General features: G+C 39.6%; 2 protein-coding genes across 6 annotated transcripts in view; both read right to left on the bottom strand.

The window, feature by feature from the left end:
• LOC133645449 (serine/threonine-protein kinase 38) overlaps positions 1-1,970 on the bottom strand; it is a 39,973-nt gene extending 38,003 nt beyond the window's left edge. For both annotated transcript variants that reach the window (XM_062040280.1, XM_062040278.1), the window contains exon 1: positions 1,815-1,970. In XM_062040280.1, the coding sequence (XP_061896264.1) occupies positions 1,815-1,887 (73 nt within the window). In that variant the 5' untranslated portion in view covers positions 1,888-1,970. The remainder of the gene's footprint in view (positions 1-1,814) is intronic.
• A 1,376-nt stretch (positions 1,971-3,346) lies between these two features.
• Positions 3,347-19,626, bottom strand: part of LOC133645450 (DENN domain-containing protein 2D-like) — a 93,219-nt gene continuing 76,939 nt past the window's right edge. For all 4 annotated transcript variants that reach the window (XM_062040281.1, XM_062040284.1, XM_062040282.1 and 1 more), the window contains 4 exons: positions 14,539-14,589; positions 12,959-13,040; positions 12,669-12,896; positions 3,347-4,031 (listed from right to left, as the gene is read on the bottom strand). In XM_062040281.1, coding sequence (XP_061896265.1) covers positions 3,964-4,031; positions 12,669-12,896; positions 12,959-13,040; positions 14,539-14,589 — 429 coding nt within the window. In that variant the 3' untranslated portion in view covers positions 3,347-3,963. The remainder of the gene's footprint in view (positions 4,032-12,668; positions 12,897-12,958; positions 13,041-14,538; positions 14,590-19,626) is intronic.

Here is a 19,626-nt window from a genome sequence, read left to right on the forward strand (position 1 = left end):
TGAAAGAGTAAATATAATAATAAATGTAAGAGTCAAAGAGTAAATATGATAATAATAAATGTAAGAGTGAAAGAGTAAATATAATAATAAATGTAAGAGTCAAAGAGTAAATATTATAATAATAATAATAAATGTAAGAGTAAATATTATAATAATAATAAATGTAAGAGTAAATATTATAATAATAATACATGTAAGAGTCAAATAGTAAATATAATAATAATAATAAATGTAAGAGTGAAGGATTAAATATAATAATAAATGTAAGCGTCAAAGAGTAAATATTATAATAATAATAAATGTAAGAGTGAAAGATTAAATATAATAATAAATGTAAGAGTCAAAGAGTAAATATTATAATAATAATAAATGTAAGAGTCAAAGAGTAAATATTATAATAATAATAAATGTAAGAGTGAAAGATGAAATATAATAATAAATGTAAGCGTCAAAGAGTAAATATTATAATAATAATAAATGTAAGAGTGAAAGAGTAAATATAATAATAAATGTAAGAGTCAAAGAGTAAATATTATAATAATAATAAATGTAAGAGTGAAAGATGAAATATAATAATAAATGTAAGAGTCAAAGAGTAAATATAATAATAATAATAATAATAAATGTAAGAGTCAAAGAGTAAATATAATAATAATAAATGTAAGAGTGAAAGAGTAAATATAATAATAAATGTAAGAGTCAAAGAGTAAATATGATAATAATAAATGTAAGAGTGAAAGAGTAAATATAATAATAAATGTAAGAGTCAAAGAGTAAATATTATAATAGTAATAAATGTAAGAGTGAAAGATGAAATATAATAATAAATGTAAGAGTGAAAGAGTAAATATAATAATAAATGTAAGAGTCAAAGAGTAAATATGATAATAATAAATGTAAGAGTGAAAGAGTAAATATAATAATAAATGTAAGAGTCAAAGAGTAAATATTATAATAGTAATAAATGTAAGAGTGAAAGATGAAATATAATAATACATGTAAGAGTCAAAGAGTAAATATAATAATAATAAATGTAAGAGTCAGAGTAAATATAATAATAAATGTAAGAGTGAAAGAGTAAATATAATAATAAATGTAAGAGTCAAAGAGTAAATATTATAATAATAAATGTAAGAGTGAAAGAGTAAATATAATAATAAATGTAAGAGTCAAAGAGTAAATATTATGATAATAATAAATGTAAGAGTGAAAGAGTAAATATAATAATAAATGTAAGAGTCAAAGAGTAAATATTATGATAATAATAAATGTAAGAGTGAAAGAGTAAATATAATAATAAATGTAAGAGTGAAAGAGTAAATATTATGATAATAATAAATGTAAGAGTGAAAGAGTAAATATAATAATAAATGTAAGAGTCAAAGAGTAAATATTATGATAATAATAAATGTAAGAGTGAAAGAGTAAATATAATAATAAATGTAAGAGTCAAAGAGTAAACGTTACCTGCTAACGTTAGCCGCTTAGCTCCTTAACTCGTACACTGCGTCAAGTAACCCTGGCTGCTCCACAAAGTGCAAAGCAGCCATGTTTGACAGCACATGTCGCTTTTATTGCTCGTCCGCGCAACAAAACGTGAAGTTTAAAAGTGTTTTTGTTTTTGTTTAAGGCAGCTTGACAGGAGTTGAGTTAGCTAACTCGCGTTAGCCACTTAAGGAGCAGCGAGCGGCTAAGTGGAGACATCTTCAGTGTCTTCACTTGTACAAAACACTTCTACACTTTGTACGCCTTTTCAAAACCACTCCTTTGTTTTTCATCAACACATAAAAAGTACTTCTTTGAAGATCTGTTACCTTTATCGAAGGTGTTGTGTCTGCCCTTTCTTCCTCGACTGAACTGCGCCCAACGTGTCATGAACACTTTCATGTGGATGCGACACCTGCTGGCGACACTTGGGACTTACGGCTCTTTCCAGGGAGCCGGATCTTGACGAGCCGCTCCTTTCAAAGAGCCGTTCAAAAGACTGGCTCTGTCACGCCAAATGTCTTACCCCTACAAAAACCTTCCCCCCCATTTACTTCCGGGGCTGCAAAGTTGCCGGGGGTCCTTAACCAGCACGCGACTGTCCTGTTTCGCGCCTGTACAAAAAAAAACAATAATGGATTTCTTCAGATTCCAGCAGCTGTGTGGGGGGGTTTTTTGTCTCATAATTATGATATATATTTTTTCTGTTTCATGCCCTTTTTGTTAAAGAAAACAATGTTTTTTTAATGGCAAAAACACTAAAAATGTTGTATTTTCCCCCAAAATGTTTTCATTGTGGTATATTTGATGTGATGTTATTGAAGCCTTTAATACAGTAAGTATTCTTTATTACTTTTTGAGCTATGACAGTTAAAACAAAATTCCACTGCAATCATCAGGGACCAGAAAAGGGCCCCACTCAAAAAAGTGTTCAAATAAGTCATACATCGTTTTTTAAATTTTCAACGCTCAAACCTCTAGATCAACTTCACATCTATCTGACGATTATACGTTTTTATAATTGTGGCATGTTTTCTTGTTTTATGCCCTTTATGTCGAAGAAAACCTAGTTTTGTATCCCCCATAAAATATTTCTAAGTAGAATATTTCATGTGAATGTATCGAAGCCTTCAAGAAGTCAGGATTTTAACAACACTGATTTTGATTCATTATTATGTTTTGAGCAACAACAGTTTTAAAGCAAAAAAAACAGTCTGCGGAGCAGTTTTGTGTTAGTAGTCAATATTGCAACTTCTTCTTGTTAAAATTCACCTTTATGCTTTTTTATTCCCTTGTTTTTTTCTGATCTATCTTCTACTTCATGTGCTAAAGAAGTGGAAGATTACTGAAGGTTTCCAGGTTCAGTTCCCACGAGCGATGAAAGCACAGAAAGCGTTGCTGCCACATCCTGTGAACTCTGCTTTTCTTACGGCGGTTGTGCGACTGCAGGCAGCAATGCTGTAAGTCTGTGGTGTGACATTGATTGATTGACATGATGTTTTGTCACATGCAGCAAGGATCCCCTCCCTCAAACGTGTCCACTTTGCTTTTTCTGCACTCAAAGTCACGTATCTTCACATGACTGACAATCTCCAAGTGTTAGTCCCACCATGTATGTACAAGTTGTATGGTTTACAGTATATGACATTATGGCCTTTATAACAGGGAGTCAAAAGGAACTCTAATGTACACTCAATCAGTAGCTTGTGCTAAAATTAACTGAGCAAAGAACGAACAACGCACAATTTGAGATTATTTTGCTTTGTGGGAATATTTCACCCTGCTAAAATAACAATTCTGTTGCGAGATGTCATCTTCACAGGCAACAAAAAGACCCCAAGGGTTTAAAAAAAAAGTAGCCTTTATTTGAAATTATTTCTTGCTCACCAGCAACAGACTGTAAACCAGTGTTTGACAAAATAGCAGCACAAATAGCAATACAGTAAATGTTGTACTTTGAACATGAGCAGATGTTATTATGTACAATACAGTATATGTTGCACTTTGAACATGAGCAGATGTTATTATGTACAATACAGTATATGTTGCACTTTGAACATGAGCAGATGTTATTATGTACAATACAGTATATGTTGCACTTTGAACATGAGCAGATGTTATTATGTACAATACAGTATATGTTGCACTTTGAACAAGAGCAGATGTTATTATGTACAATACAGTATATGTTGCACTTTGAACATGACCAAATGTTATTATGTACAATACAGTATATGTTGCACTTTGAACATGAGCAGATGTTATTATGTACAATACAGTATATGTTGCACTTTGAACATGAGCAGATGTTATTATGTACAATACAGTATATGTTGCACTTTGAACATGAGCAGATGTTATTATGTACAATACAGTATATGTTGCACTTTGAACATGACCAAATGTTATTATGTACAATACAGTATATGTTGCACTTTGAACATGACCAAATGTTATTATGTACACGCATGCAAACAACTAGTGCTTCTTTGTCTTGGCCTTTTTCTTCTTTTCCTGGTATTCCACAATCTTTTGGTGAAAGATTCCTGCAAGAGAAAACAGCAAGTGGAATTCATGTGCTCGTCACAATGTTTACAAACTACAATTTAGGGATGGTCGATACGGCCTACAACAAACTACAATTTAGGGATGGTCGATCCGGCCTACAACAAACTACAATTTAGGGATGGTCGATACGGCCTACAACAAACTACGGCCCACAAGACGTGATGACTTAGAAAACATTTCCCCCTCAGGTAGATTGCATTTGTTTTAATAGTCAGACAATGTTGATGCTGCTGTTATGTCACCACTAGGAAGACAACGTGAGAAATTCAGGTGGATGACTTCATTATAGTATGAATTGAGGTTTGCACAGCTTTTACCTATATGACCAGATGCAAACAACCTTCCCTTGTCATGGTGCAAAAAAAAACCCCAAAACATTCAAAACAACCATCACGTCCAGGCACCATAAATAATTATAAATTATACCCATTTAAATGTTTATCGCATTTTAGCTGCTTGATATTTCTGATTGATTACAGAACTTTAAGGAAATCGTCACAAAAGTAAACAAGGTAGAAGTCCTATCATGCAGTGATGATTAGTCACCTTGCTGGATGTGTCAGAGTAGAGATAACTCGGAGTAGTCTAAACAAAGAGAGTGGGGGCGAGGGACAGACGGAAGAACACGGGACTTCCGGGAGTTTGAGCTAGACCGAGCTAGACTGATCTGGACCGGGCTAGGGAACGCTTGGGTGCTGGGTTGGTCTCAGGTTTGTCCTCTAAGCTTTGAGAATAAACTACAAAATACCAACTATTGCCTGGAGATTGAATATAAACATCAGCGTATTGCCATAAAAAGAATCTGGGAGAGACTAGCAATTTGAATTCCCCATTGGAGGAATGCTGGTCGACGCAACAATTTGGGGGCTCGTCCGGGATGGCACGCTGTTGATTGATGACTTCTTGCAATCTTCTGGACAGACTCAATTGGCCAATTCAAGGTAAGCAGAACCTTTCTTTTTAGATAAAATCTGCGTTAGGAGTCTGTCCTGAAGTCTGTAAGTCAAACACTGTTTTTTAATCCCAGGCACAGATTGGTGATTTTGATAGATTGATTGCATTTTTGCCGAGCCTGCCATTGCATTAAAATTGTAAATAAGTGGTAAACTCACGCCATTGTGTCTCGATTACCGTGACGGGCAGTTTCATTGACGAGTGAACTAATAGTTGGGTGTAGCTTACCCTGGGAATTTGGTCGTCCCTTAATGAGTACGGGTTGCAAGATCCCAGTGACGATAATAGGGCACTGAAACGTACGGAAAAGGCTGGAGGCCATTTGTAAAAGGTACAATAAAGACTCCCGGGTTGAAAGATCCCAGTGCGATAAGGGCACTAGAATTAAGAAAATATAGACACATGGCCTTGGAGTGTGAAAAACAGAAATGTGATGGCAGCGGGGGAGGCATGTGATTAATCATTACTGTGTAATGATCAATTGAATGGACGGTTGTCGACAATGGAACTAGCAGGTAGAGAAAAAAAAAAAAGAAAAAAAAGGAGAACATTCCTTGAAAGGGTTAAGAGGGAGTTTACAATACTCGAAAAGTCGTGAACTCAAACGTCTGGTAAAATAAAATAAAAAATAAATAAAAAAGTAACTGGAAGTTTTATGGTAAAGTGAAACGCAGAGAGTGTGCTGCTGAGTGTGACTGTGTGTGAGCGGGAGTGCTTACGCATGCTCGTGTGTGTGTGTGCTGCTGAGTGTGTGTGTGTGTATGCGGGAGTGCTTACGCGTGCTCGTCTGTGTGTGTGCTGCTGAGTGTGTGTGTGAGTGTGTGTGTGTGTGTGCGGGAGTGCTTACGCGTGCTCGTGTGTGTGTGCTGCTGAGTGTGTGTGCGCTGGTGAAAATGGAACACTCAGGGAGAGAATTTAAGAGTTTGGCGTACTATAAAAGTAAACGGGGATTACGTGGAAAAACGAAATGCAGCAAAAGAAACGATGATTAATGTCAGAAGAGACTGATTGTTTTTTGTCTGCCGCGCATGCGCAAGACAATTCAAACGACCCGCCCATACTTTGACTAGGACACCACCCCCTACTCCAGTGACAAGAGAAGGAGGTATTAACACGCCCCCTCTAAGATTAATCCTGCCTCCGAAAATTAACCCCTTGTACACGTCTGACCATTTTCTCCGGCAGACATTTTTGACACATGACATTAACACTTTGGACATACTACAATATAAGTCTCTTGCCGATGCATACATGCAAGCCATTGTTGACCTTGATTTCCCACCTGTACCTCCGGGAGGGAACCTTTGGCCAAACACTTTGGACAAAGTTAACCCTGATATACACGGTGCCAAAAACAATATATGGCAGGGACATTTTATTCATCCCATGCAAAATAGGGCTAATGACAGAGCAACAAGGAAGCAACTACTTAAATTACAGATCGCCGAAGATAAAAAGTCAAAAGAACCAAAAGGTCAAAAATCAGACAGGGTATATTCAGCTGTGGGTGACCTTGCTTTTGAGTTCCAACAGGTGGAGGAAAGAATCCTCAACAGACGTGAGACCAGACGTTTGGACTCGGGTGGTGGACAACACAATAATTCAAAGCCAGTCCGGGGTGGAAACTGTTACATCTGCGACCTGCCGGGTCACTGGCAACGTGAATGTCCTAACTCCTCTGAACGAGACAGGCCCCGGTTTGCAGCCAGAACATCATACCGGCGTGGCAAAGCACACCCACCGCAGGAGCCCCAGCAGGAGACACAGACTGGCCCCCTGCTGGACATGAGTGTCAACGGACAATGTTATCAGTTCGTGATTGACACTGGCGCCACCCATTCGATTCTGAATGCAGAGGTACCAAAGAAACTGTGTGCTTCCTCTTTAAAGGTCGAAGGCTTCGCTGGGGTCACAAGAAGGTTACCTGTCACCAAACCACTTCCGGTTCAGATTGCTGGACACACACTAAAGCACCCCTTCGGGATTGACCTGCACACACCCTGCCTAATTGGTAATGACCTCCTTTACAGACTGTACCCTGACATTCAATATCGCACAGAAGGAACCTTCCTGGTGTTACCTGACGGCTGAACCACCAAGCTGCGACACCACTACCAAGGCTCCTCCTTGAGCTCATACCACAGCCTGAAACAACAGGAATGGCTGACATCCAACTTCTCTAACGGTGAAAACCCTGACTGGCTGAGATGCTTCCGTGTGTTCTGCCACCCGACTCGCAATATGTTATGATTATTTATATATGTTGGAACTCAAGGTGTGGCTGCTCATGTTGACCTATCTTTGCAACAGCTAGCATGGTATAAGATGGACACAATAGTGTCCCACATTGTTCCCTTGCTCTCTGTCTCGCCTACAAAACCAAAGAACTTAGGTGCAATGATAAGACACGGCGTAGCTGCCAAACATTACACCGACACCCAAATACCACATTTTCAATTGTTTAGGTTTAGCCCATGGTTATGTTAAACACATAACTATGGGCTGCACTTTAGACACCTGTAGGCTACGAGGAGCTAGCAGCTACACAACAGCTGAGCTAAAACGACACATTACACATTTAAGCATATCAAATAATTATAGTTGCTCATTACATACACAAAGTTGCCATGGCAGAAGTCTGATAGAAAGTATTCAGTAACAAACGTGTCCGCATCATTCAACTTTCTACAACATGAGCTTGACTTAATGAATTATTGGGGCTACCAGGTGTGGTAAAAATTCAAAATACTATTGCTAAAGCATCCGCCATAAGGGTAGTATTTTTCTACTATTGGTGACAATATAAATATAAGCATATTTTGTTACTTTCACCATATTGAATAAATTACATAAAAGATAGGGTTTAGTTGAGTTTGAGTTATTTGTGATATCGCTAAGGGGTCCCCTACCCTAACACCACCCCCCAGTGGACCATAGAGGCTAAAGAGACTTTCATTGACCTCAAACATGACCTGTCCTCCGCTACTTGACTATTAGCTGACCTTTTTCTTAGATGTTTCTGAAAGTGATAGTATGACTAACACAGTCCTTTTTTTCAGAAACAGAAGGGGGTGAGTGAGGGTGGATACAGACTCCTTGGAACAAAATCGACAATCATCCGACTGTGACACATTCCATAGTTTTAACATTTTTCCCGTGGATAAGAAGTTATAACTAATTTTAATTTGAAAATAATGATTTTACCCATCGATAGTAGTTTAGTATATCAAATTTAGAATATGGAGGAGGTGAGGGTGAACCATGTATAGTCTTTGATTTCACTGATATGATCAATACGGTACAAGGGAAAAGGTACGTACTGACTTGTGTTGACAATCACAGTGGTTGGCCGGAAGCAACAACAACCTCAAAAGAGGATGCAATATCAGTAATTAAATGACTTGTGAATGACCTAGTACCCCGACATGGTTTCCCCAAAAAGATTAGGTCAGACAACGGCAACCATTTAAAAAAATACTCACTTAGCCTTGGTCGAAAAGGCTTTCGGACTAGAACACAGGTTTGGGGTACCATCCTGAGTCCCAAGGCAAGGTTGAAAGGATGGACCAGAACATTAAAAACTAATTGGCTAAAATCTGTGCACAGACCAAATTTAATTTGAGTGACAAGTTTATTTTTATTGTCTGCATTTTAATTTTGCTTTTATTTTCTTTCATTTCACTTTGTTGTCTGTGAAGCACTTTGAGTCTGCCTTGTGTATGAAAAGCGCTATACAAATAAAGTTGCCTTGCCTTGCCTTGCCTTAATGATCATTCGAAGGTCCGTGAATAAAACTGTTTTACCGCCCTTTGAGTTTTTCACCCTATGAGCTGCATACAGGTCAGCCATTCACAGGACCAGCAGCCCCCCATGGAAGGAGGACTCAGCGTAAAACCAAAATGGTATTTTACACAAAAAATTGCAGAATTTGTGTGCCAGTTCTTCTGTACAGATTCCCTTCCGCCCGCTGAGAGGGTCAAGATCAAGGTCATCAAACGCAAGTGGACGGAGCCCAGGTGGACTGGTCCCTTCAAGGTCGTGGAACGGACGTCCCACGCCCTTCGACTGGCTGGTGGAGGGGACACCTGGTACCATCTCTCCCTCTGCACTACAGCTGAAGAACCTGACAGATTACCAGCGGATGTCATTGCTGACATCGCCACATCATCTGCCCCTCAGCCCAGGAGACGAGAGAGATTTTCTACCTACATTACTCTTTTCAACTTCTATATTGTATATCCTTGTGTGAGATCAATCCAGTATGCTAAATGTTTCTTAGTTTTTCTTGCTTGTTTTCAGCATAACTGTATGTGTCGTCACATTAAGTGAAAAGTTTGATGTTTATCCCCGTTTTGTTACCTAAATTACTCGGATATTGATAGACGAAAGGCAGGATGTTACACCCGGTAGTGTTCCCTGACGGACTGGTGCTTGGGCGTGTTCTACTGTCTTTGTGTCTCAGTTCATCCTTCCTGACGACAGTGACTGACAAGTGTCTAAGAACATACAGCGGACTTTAAATAGACTGGGTCAAAGGGGATAGCAAGACTTATTTTTTGACCTGTGCAGTGTGATTAATTACGGGGGACACAATAGCTATTACCGTGGTAATAACCTCTATATTTGTTACGACTCAACCCTGAACCATTGGTGTCGGATGCAGACAACATACTCTGGTAAGTTGTGCCCATCGTCCCTTTTATGTTGTTTTGGGGCTTGACCTGACTGATACAGACGCTAAAGGAATTATTAAAATTAATGTCCTTGAGAGGGCGTTAACTACCTCTACACCCTCTGTAGCACCTAAAGTACCACCCCACCTCGGTGGTGTTTCAAAGGCTCACATCTGTGCGTGCTAATGACATCACCACCGAAGGCCTGGTAACTTTGACCTTTGACCTTAGGAGCGGGTGCAGACAACCTGTGGCTCAGGTGGATGCCAAAACCTGGGTGACTTGTGTTGCTTCTTCCGCTGGACGTCCCTTTTCCCACACTTACCCCGCCCCTTTTAAGTTGACTGACATGTGTACCCTTCTGTTGACAATACCACCCGACTTCTTCCCTTTGTGGCCCAAAAGCTGAATTACACGCGTTTTCAAATTACAGGACCCTCTTCGTCCCCCAACAAATTGGGTGACATCAACCGTTACTGGTGCACCACACTGATAGATGGCTCTAGGATAGGCCCTTGGGCACGAGCTGACTTATTCATTCTTATTATTGTGGCGGTATAGCTCGGTTGGTAGAGCGGCCGTGCCAGCAACTTGAGGGTTGCAGGTTCGATCCCCGCTTCCGCCATCCTAGTCACTGCCGTTGTGTCCTTGGGCAAGACACTTTACCCACCTGCTCCCAGTGCCACCCACACTGGTTTGAATGTAACTTAGATATTGGGTTTCACTATGTAAAGCGCTTTGAGTCACTTGAGAAAAAGCGCTATATAAATGTAATTCACTTCACTTCACTATTCTGGTGTTGTGGGAAGCACAGATTGTACATTAGAATCCCGACATCAGCCGTTGGGCTTTGTGCTATGGTTAGACTGGTGACCCCACTCACCAAATTAACACCCCTTGGAACTCCTGTTTCAGCGGCCTCTCTAACTCCCCGCCGCCGTTGAGACTAACCAACCTGACTCGTGACGCCGTCGAGGGACTTGCTGAACAACTTGCCCCGACCTCCCTCAGGGCCGTTCAGATCCGTATAGCCCTTGACCGCATCCTAGCCAAGGAAGAAGGAGTGTGTGCAATGTTTGGTGACCAATGCTGTACCTTCATTCCTAACAACACTGCCCCCGATGGCTCAGTTCAGAGGGCCTTAAAGGGCCTCCAGGCCCTGTCTAGGGACACATTAGGCAGGTGGACTGAACTAATTAAGTCTGTCTTGGTCTCCATTCGGAGTTTTTTTGGCCATCATAGCCTCATGCGGTTGCTTTATCGCCCCTTGGGCTAAGTGTCACTAAAGGGGGTCTAGCAAAGTGGTAACTTTAAGACTTTCGAGAATTGTTGGTTTACTTCCCTGACCATGACGACATTGACGTGGACTCCCTCTATCTATCTCCCATGTAAATAAGCTGTTGTTTTATTGCTAGCTTGCTTAAAGAAAAAAAACAGTACCTACTTTAATGTGGGGCGTGCTTTATAAGTTTTGTACAAGTAATAAAGATCTTATTAGAAGATCTTAAAGGGGGACTTGTTGGAAGCATATCCATATTTAAGTGTTACTTCTTTCTAAACTCCTATAGTCATATACAGAATAGCTAGTATTCTTCCTTCTTTTGAGTCTCATAGTAAGGTGTTGGCCTTCTAGATTGAAATGTGTCAGAGTAGAGATAACTCGGAGTAGTCTAAACAAAGAGAGTGGGGGCGAGGGACAGACGGAAGAACACGGGACTTCCGGGAGTTTGAGCTAGACCGAGCTAGACTGATCTGGACCGGGCTAGGGAACGCTTGGGTGCTGGGTTGGTCTCAGGTTTGTCCTCTAAGCTTTGAGAATAAACTACAAAATACCAACTATTGCCTGGAGATTGAATATAAACATCAGCGTATTGCCATAAAAAGAATCTGGGAGAGACTAGCAATTTGAATTCCCCATTGGAGGAATGCTGGTCGACGCAACATTAGTCACCTTGCTGGGGTCCTATCATGTACAGTATATGTCACAGTGATGATTAGTCACCTTGCTGGGGTCCTATCATGTATATGTCACAGTGATGATTAGTCACCTTGCTGGGGTCCTATCATGTACAGTATATGTCACAGTGATGATTAGTCACCTTGCTGGGGTCCTATCATGTATATGTCACAGTGATGATTAGTCACCTTGCTGGAGTCCTATCATGTATATGTCACAGTGATGATTAGTCACCTTGCTGGAGTCCTATCATGTATATGTCACAGTGATGATTAGTCACCTTGCTGGGGTCCTATCATGTATATGTCACAGTGATGATTAGTCACCTTGCTGGAGTCCTATCATGTATATGTCACAGTGATGATTAGTCACCTTGCTGGAGTCCTATCATGTATATGTCACAGTGATGATTAGTCACCTTGCTGGGGTCCTATCATGTATATGTCACAGTGATGATTAGTCACCTTGCTGGAGTCCTATCATGTATATGTCACAGTGATGATTAGTCACCTTGCTGGGGTCCTATCATGTACAGTATATGTTACAGTGATGATTAGTCACCTTGCTGGGGTCCTATCATGTATATGTCACAGTGATGATTAGTCACCTTGCTGGGGTCCTATCATGTATATGTCACAGTGATGATTAGTCACCTTGCTGGGGTCCTATCATGTATATGTCACAGTGATGATTAGTCACCTTGCTGGGGTCCTATCATGTATATGTCACAGTGATGATTAGTCACCTTGCTGGGGTCCTATCATGTATATGTCACAGTGATGATTAGTCACCTTGCTGGGGTCCTATCATGTATATGTCACAGTGATGATTAGTCACCTTGCTGGGGTCCTATCATGTATATGTCACAGTGATGATTAGTCACCTTGCTGGGGTCCTATCATGTACAGTATATGTCACAGTGATGATTAGTCACCTTGCTGGGGTCCTATCATGTACAGTATATGTCACAGTGATGATTAGTCACCTTGCTGGGGTCCTATCATGTATATGTCACAGTGATGATTAGTCACCTTGCTGGGGTCCAGTGTGCTGCTGCTCCACCTCCTGGATGAACAAATCAAACATCTGAGTCTGGATGAACTTCTTGACAAAGTGCCGCGTGGTCTTGGACTCGATGGCCTTGTAGAAGCTCCTCTTGTCAAAAAGGCGGTGCTTGACGTAGGAGGTGTAGTGGCCCACGGTCTTCACGAAGAACTGGAGGAAGGCCTCGGACACCACACGGTTCACTTCTTCAGTTGCTGAAACACATTTGATGCTCAATCTCCTGCCTGCTGACCTATTGTGCACGCCTTTGACTTACATGACACTTTCTTCCTCTCAAGCAGCGCCTCTTGGATTTCACTTTGAAGTTTGGGGGGCAGAATAGATGGCTCATCACCCACCTGTAACATGTCATGCCAAGTCATTACAAGTCATGGCTCATCACCCACCTGTAACATGTCATGCCAAGTCATTACAAGAGGGTCACTTCTTCAATGTCATGCCAAGTCATTACAAGAGGGTCACTTCAATGTGATGCCAAGTCATTACAAGAGGGTCACTTCTTCAATGTGATGTCAAGTCATTACAAGAGGGTCACTTCTTCAATGTCATGCCAAGTCATTACAAGAGGGTCACTTCAATGTGATGCCAAGTCATTACAAGAGGGTCACTTCTTCAATGTGATGCCAAGTCATTACAAGAGGGTCACTTCTTCAATGTCATGCCAAGTCATTACAAGAGGGTCACTTCAATGTGATGCCAAGTCATTACAAGAGGGTCACTTCTTCAATGTGATGCCAAGTCATTACAAGAGGGTCACTTCAATGTGATGCCAAGTCATTACAAGAGGGTCACTTCTTCAATGTCATGCCAAGTCATTACAAGAGGGTCACTTCTTCAATGTGATGCCAAGTCATTACAAGAGGGTCAATTCTTCAATGTGATGCCAAGTCATTACAAGAGGGTCACTTCAATGTGATGCCAAGTCATTACAAGAGGGTCACTTCAATGTGATGCCAAGTCATTACAAGAGGGTCACTTCTTCAATGTGATGCCAAGTCATTACAAGAGGGTCACTTCTTCAATGTGATGCCAAGTCATTACAAGAGGGTCACTTCTTCAATGTGATGCCAAGTCATTACAAGAGGGTCACTTCTTCAATGTGATGCCAAGTCATTACAAGAGGGTCACTTCAATGTGATGCCAAGTCATTACAAGAGGGTCACTTCAATGTGATGCCAAGTCATTACAAGAGGGTCACTTCTTCAATGTCATGCCAAGTCATTACAAGAGGGTCACTTCTTCAATGTGATGCCAAGTCATTACAAGAGGGTCAATTCTTCAATGTGATGCCAAGTCATTACAAGAGGGTCACTTCAATGTGATGCCAAGTCATTACAAGAGGGTCACTTCAATGTGATGCCAAGTCATTACAAGAGGGTCACTTCTTCAATGTGATGCCAAGTCATTACAAGAGGGTCACTTCTTCAATGTGATGCCAAGTCATTACAAGAGGGTCACTTCTTCAATGTGATGCCAAGTCATTACAAGAGGGTCACTTCAATGTGATGCCAAGTCATTACAAGAGGGTCACTTCAATGTGATGCCAAGTCATTACAAGAGGGTCACTTCTTCAATGTGATGCCAAGTCATTACAAGAGGGTCACTTCTTCAATGTGATGCCAAGTCATTACAAGAGGGTCACTTCAATGTGATGCCAAGTCATTACAAGAGGGTCACTTCTTCAATGTGATGCCAAGTCATTACAAGAGGGTCACTTCAATGTGATGCCAAGTCATTACAAGAGGGTCACTTCTTCAATGTGATGCCAAGTCATTACAAGAGGGTCACTTCTTCAATGTGATGCCAAGTCATTGAGAAAGAAGGCCCAGCACTTACTGAAACAATGAAAGTTTGTTCTTTGTCCTGGGATAAATCCACTAACAGCATCTGCAGAAAGGACAGGGTTAGGTTTAAGAAGTAGTTCAAAATAATAATGCTTACAAAGTACAAAGAAGAAGAATTATGAGAAATACTTTCAACCTTATTGAAAATAAGATATTCTTCATCTCAGTATGTTAATAATGACTGAATTAATTAATTACAAAACTGTTGTGTATATTAATTCACAGATGTTATTTTATTATATAAAAAGGTCAGTAAATGATTCTATATATTTGTAAACACTCTGAAGTGGGAAAGGGGTAGGATTAAATAAGCTTTGCTTCTTCCTACTCCTTTTTGGACAGGATGTCAAATGAAATGATATGATCATGTGTGATGTATTATACTGTAAGTGTGTTCATGTTCCAAATAAACTCAAGAAAGAAAGAAAGGGTTAGAACAGGGGTGTCCAAACTACGGCCCGCAAGACGTGAGGAGTTTGAAAAATCATTTCCCCCTCAGGTAGATTGCATTTGTTTTAATAGTCAGACACTCTTGATGATGCTGTTATGTCGCCATTAGGAAGACAACGTGAGAAATTCAGGTGGATGCCTAATTATAGTATGAATTGAGGTCTGCACAGCATTTACCTATATGACTAAATGCAAACAACCTTCTCTAGTTATGCTGCAAAACAAACAAACACATTAAAGACAACCAACACGTCCAGGCACCATAAATATTTACAAATTATACCCATTTAAATCCATTACAAAGCATGATGGGAAAAATTCAAAACACCCTCCACACTTATTCATGTTTGGCGCATTTTAGCTGCTTGATATTTCTGATTGATTACAAAACTTAAAGGAAATCGTCACAAAAGTAAACAAGGTAGAAGTCAAACAAACCGAATATCCAATTATATTAATCATTAATTATATATCCATTATCATTAATACAATATGTACACACACACACACACACACACACACACACACACACACACACACATATATACATACATACATATATATATATATATATACATATATACATACATACATATATACATATATACATATTTACATACATATACAGTGGGGCAAAAAAGTATTTAGTCAGCCATCCATTGATTGTCAATGGGTGGCTGACTAAATACTTTTTTGCCCCACTGTATATATAAATACATACATATATACATACTGTACATACATACATACATATATATACTGTACATACATACAGTGTTTCCCATAAACTGCCAAGATACCTGTGGCTATGGGCGTGGTCACCATGACATCATCGAGTAATTTGCATAATTTACGACAATGATATGATTTTCTCTAAAAAGGCTCAAAAAATGTATACTTACTAATTAATATTAACAGTTTTGTTTTAAACGTCCATCCATCCATTTTACAATATAATTACAACACTTTATGTACATATTTATATACAGATTTGAACAATAAGTTATTCACTGAAATATATTTATTAATTGTGGTTCTAACAAAAAATATATCTTATAAAATATAAAAGCTAAAATGTCTCTTAAAGCTCTGCCCCTTTAATTAGTGCATACTAAATCATTTAACTTTAGCCTACTACTACAACCATATTATTTACCAGCAACATAAAGTGAAACAGAGGCAGAGGTGTCCTGCCACAGTCAGTAACAAATAAACAGAAAACAGTAGTGGTCAAATACAAATAAGGCAACAAGAGAAGTATCCTACACTTCTCTTTTGTAAAGTCAATGTGAACAGCCGATATGGGCATCTACATCTACTATATGATCATCTACATCTACTATATGATCATCTACATCTACTATATGATCATCTACATCTACTATATGATCATCTACATCTACTATATGATCATCTACATCTACTATATGATCATCTACATCTACTATATGATCATCTACATCAACTATATGATCATCTACATCAGGGGTGTCAAAGTCAAATGGACGGAGGGCCAAATAAAAAATTTAGCTACAAGCCGAGGGCCGGACTGTTCGAATGTTCATTGAAAATTTTTTAAATGACGCATATAGTCTAGTGAACCTAATTGAACCTACTGAAAACCTAACAAATATATTCCAATATGATCAGATAAATAAAGCAATATTTTCTTATGGCTCTGTCAGTAATCTTTAATTTTCAACAGACACAAAAGACAAATTTCCTTTATATAAAAATCCCCATAACATGAACATTAAATGAAAGAAACCGGTATTCAAGGCACCATCAGTAGCCTATATTTTCTATTTTAGCAAAAGTGGGCTAAATTTACTTCAAAGAAAAAAACAATAATAGCAATTTTCTATCATCCACTCAACTGAAATATTTTTAAAATATAATTAAATTGAAATACAATAAAATAAAGTGCAAAAATCTATAAATCAAAAACAACACTTTGTTTAAGGAGAAGTAACATGCAGTGAAAACAAATATTAAACTTTAACTTTTAAACTTGAATTGAGTAAAAACTCTAAATATGTGATTGCACAGTAATGTTCACATTAAACCCCCCTCCTCCCTCCGTGGGAGGGAGGCGAGTTGGGTGCCCGAAACCCCCCGCTGGTTTCGGCCCGCCCCTTGGCGCGCGTGGCACGGCGGGCTCCGCGACCCGACGGCTGGCCCTCGTGGCTTGACGGCGGGCGCGTCCCGACGGGCCGCGCGTAGGGGTCAAACGCAGAAGTCTCAGGGCCTCGTGGTGATGAGGTGGCCTGCGGGTTTCGGCCCGCTTGACCCCCCCGCTCCGCTTGGCGCGCGCGGCACATGACGGGTTCCGCCACCGACGCTCGGGCTGCAGCCCGACGGTGGTGCGGGCCCGGCGGTGACGCGCGGTTTGGGGAAACAAAGCAGAAGTCTCAGGGCCTCGGGGCCGGGTTTCGGCCCGCCCCCTTGGCGCGCGTGGCACGGCGGGCTCCGCGACTGACGGCCGGGCTGCAGCCCTTCGGCCGGCAGGCGCGTCCCGGCGGGCCGCTCGCCCCCTTTCGGAACCTTGGACCGGCATCCGCTTGGTGCGTGTAAAAGATCTGCGGTCTGCGGGCCGGTTCTAATAATAAATCAAGATCATCCCAAGGGCCGTAAAAAACCTTCTCGCGGGCCGGATATGGCCCGCGGGCCTTGACTCTGACATATGTGATCTACATCTACTATATGATCATCTACATCTACTATATGATCATCTACATCTACTATATGATCATCTACATCTACTATATGATCATCTACATCTACTATATGATCATCTACATCTACTATATGATCATCTACATCTACTATATGACAGAGGTGGGACCAAGTCATTGCTTTGCAAGTCACAAGTAAGTCTCAAGTCTTTGCCCTCAAGTCTCGAGTCAAGTCCCGAGTCAAGACAGGCAAGTCCCGAGTCAAGTCCAAAGTCAAGACTGGAAAGTCTCAAGTCAAGTCACAAGTCCTGCATTTTGAGTTTCGAGTCCTTTCAAGTCCTTTTAACCACAGACTAATATTTTTACACAGATTGTGTATGCTTTTAAACCGCTGTATTTATTTATTAAAACAAGTGCATTTGAAATAGCAGGAAAAAAAATAGTACTGACATTGCAATTCATAATAGCACTATTAACCAGTCATTTTAATAGTTTAAACAATTTTAAACATTTAACTCATTCCTTTACAGAATAAACACATTTGCAAAAACAAGTGCAACTGTACTTATTTGTACAAAAGTGTTAACATTGTATTTCCATGGCATATTGCATTGTAACTAGTTCCACAGCAGTTTCTATTCTGTTCTTACCTTATCTCATTGATCTCATCTCATACTGTATGTGTGTTTATGTGTGCGTACACATGAAAAACATAACAAATACATGAACATAACAATGAACAGAGTTGTACTTTTTAGATGTCAGGGCCCTATGCAATATGTACACATATTCTTAATATAGTATACATTTTAACTGACCTTTATTTGACTATGTTTGTGTTTTTGTAGGTGGCTAAAATATGCGGTGCTGCTGACCGCCGTCTAACGTTATGTTACTGTGTGTGATACAATGACTAACGTAACGTATGTCTAGGTACCTCATGCAACCCTGCTTAAAAAAATCACTTGACAAAAAGTATGAATAAGGAAGCAAACTGCAGTGGACGCAACATATTGCTGTGTTTGAAATGATGTTATAACCATAGACATCTTATAAGTAGACGCAGTATTGGTTGCTGTGACGCGAGCAAATTGCATCTTGAAGTGGTGATGAGGAGCCGGCGAGCAGCCTAAACTGACAGTTGACAGGTAGAAAACAAAGATGCCGGGCTGGTGTTCAGCGTTTTCCTGCTCAAATGAGCGGACTGTTGAAAATAGGAATCGGGGGATTACTTTTCACAAGTAAGATTTAACATTAATGTACTTTTGGTTGTATTTTATGAAAATAACATTACCACAGAGTTAAGAAGGAGCAAAGATCTTCAATATTTGTATGTGAAAATCACAAACAAATCTTCTGGGGGAGGATGACACCCCTACAGGGGTTTGGTTTACAAACCTTCAGCCCCACCTAAAACAAAATTCACCAGCCGCCACTGATTATGATGCATTCTCATTTTAGGCAAAATATAAGACAATACTTTCTTAACAGTATAATTGTAACCAGGAATAAGTCTTCAAGTAAAAATATTCAAATACTAACATTGTTGGGTAAGACAGCATTTGGTTTGATTCTGAATCCAGTGAAACAGATTGGTGGTTTTAGCTGATATAAAGACTTTCAGGTGTTTATATATGTTTAAGTATTTGGCAGACGCTTTTATCCAAAGCGACATACATAAAAAATACATATATAACAATCACTGTAAACATTATCATTTAAGGGAAGAATGTAATACAAAATATCAATACAAAGTGTCAAGACAGAATAAACTCTCTGCTGCTGCAGCAACAGAGATACGGTCTATAAGATATATAGATATCTAATGTATTCATACATTGTTTATGTAGGATATACGCATGTATATATAACGTAATTATATTGTTTCTTCAACTTAAAAATAGCTGACCGTTTTTTTCCCCCTTCTCTGGGTTTATATTCCCAGTTTTGATCTC

This window comes from Entelurus aequoreus, unplaced genomic scaffold, assembly GCF_033978785.1.
Source record: "Entelurus aequoreus isolate RoL-2023_Sb unplaced genomic scaffold, RoL_Eaeq_v1.1 HiC_scaffold_97, whole genome shotgun sequence".
Classification (NCBI taxonomy): Eukaryota; Metazoa; Chordata; class Actinopteri; order Syngnathiformes; family Syngnathidae; genus Entelurus; species Entelurus aequoreus.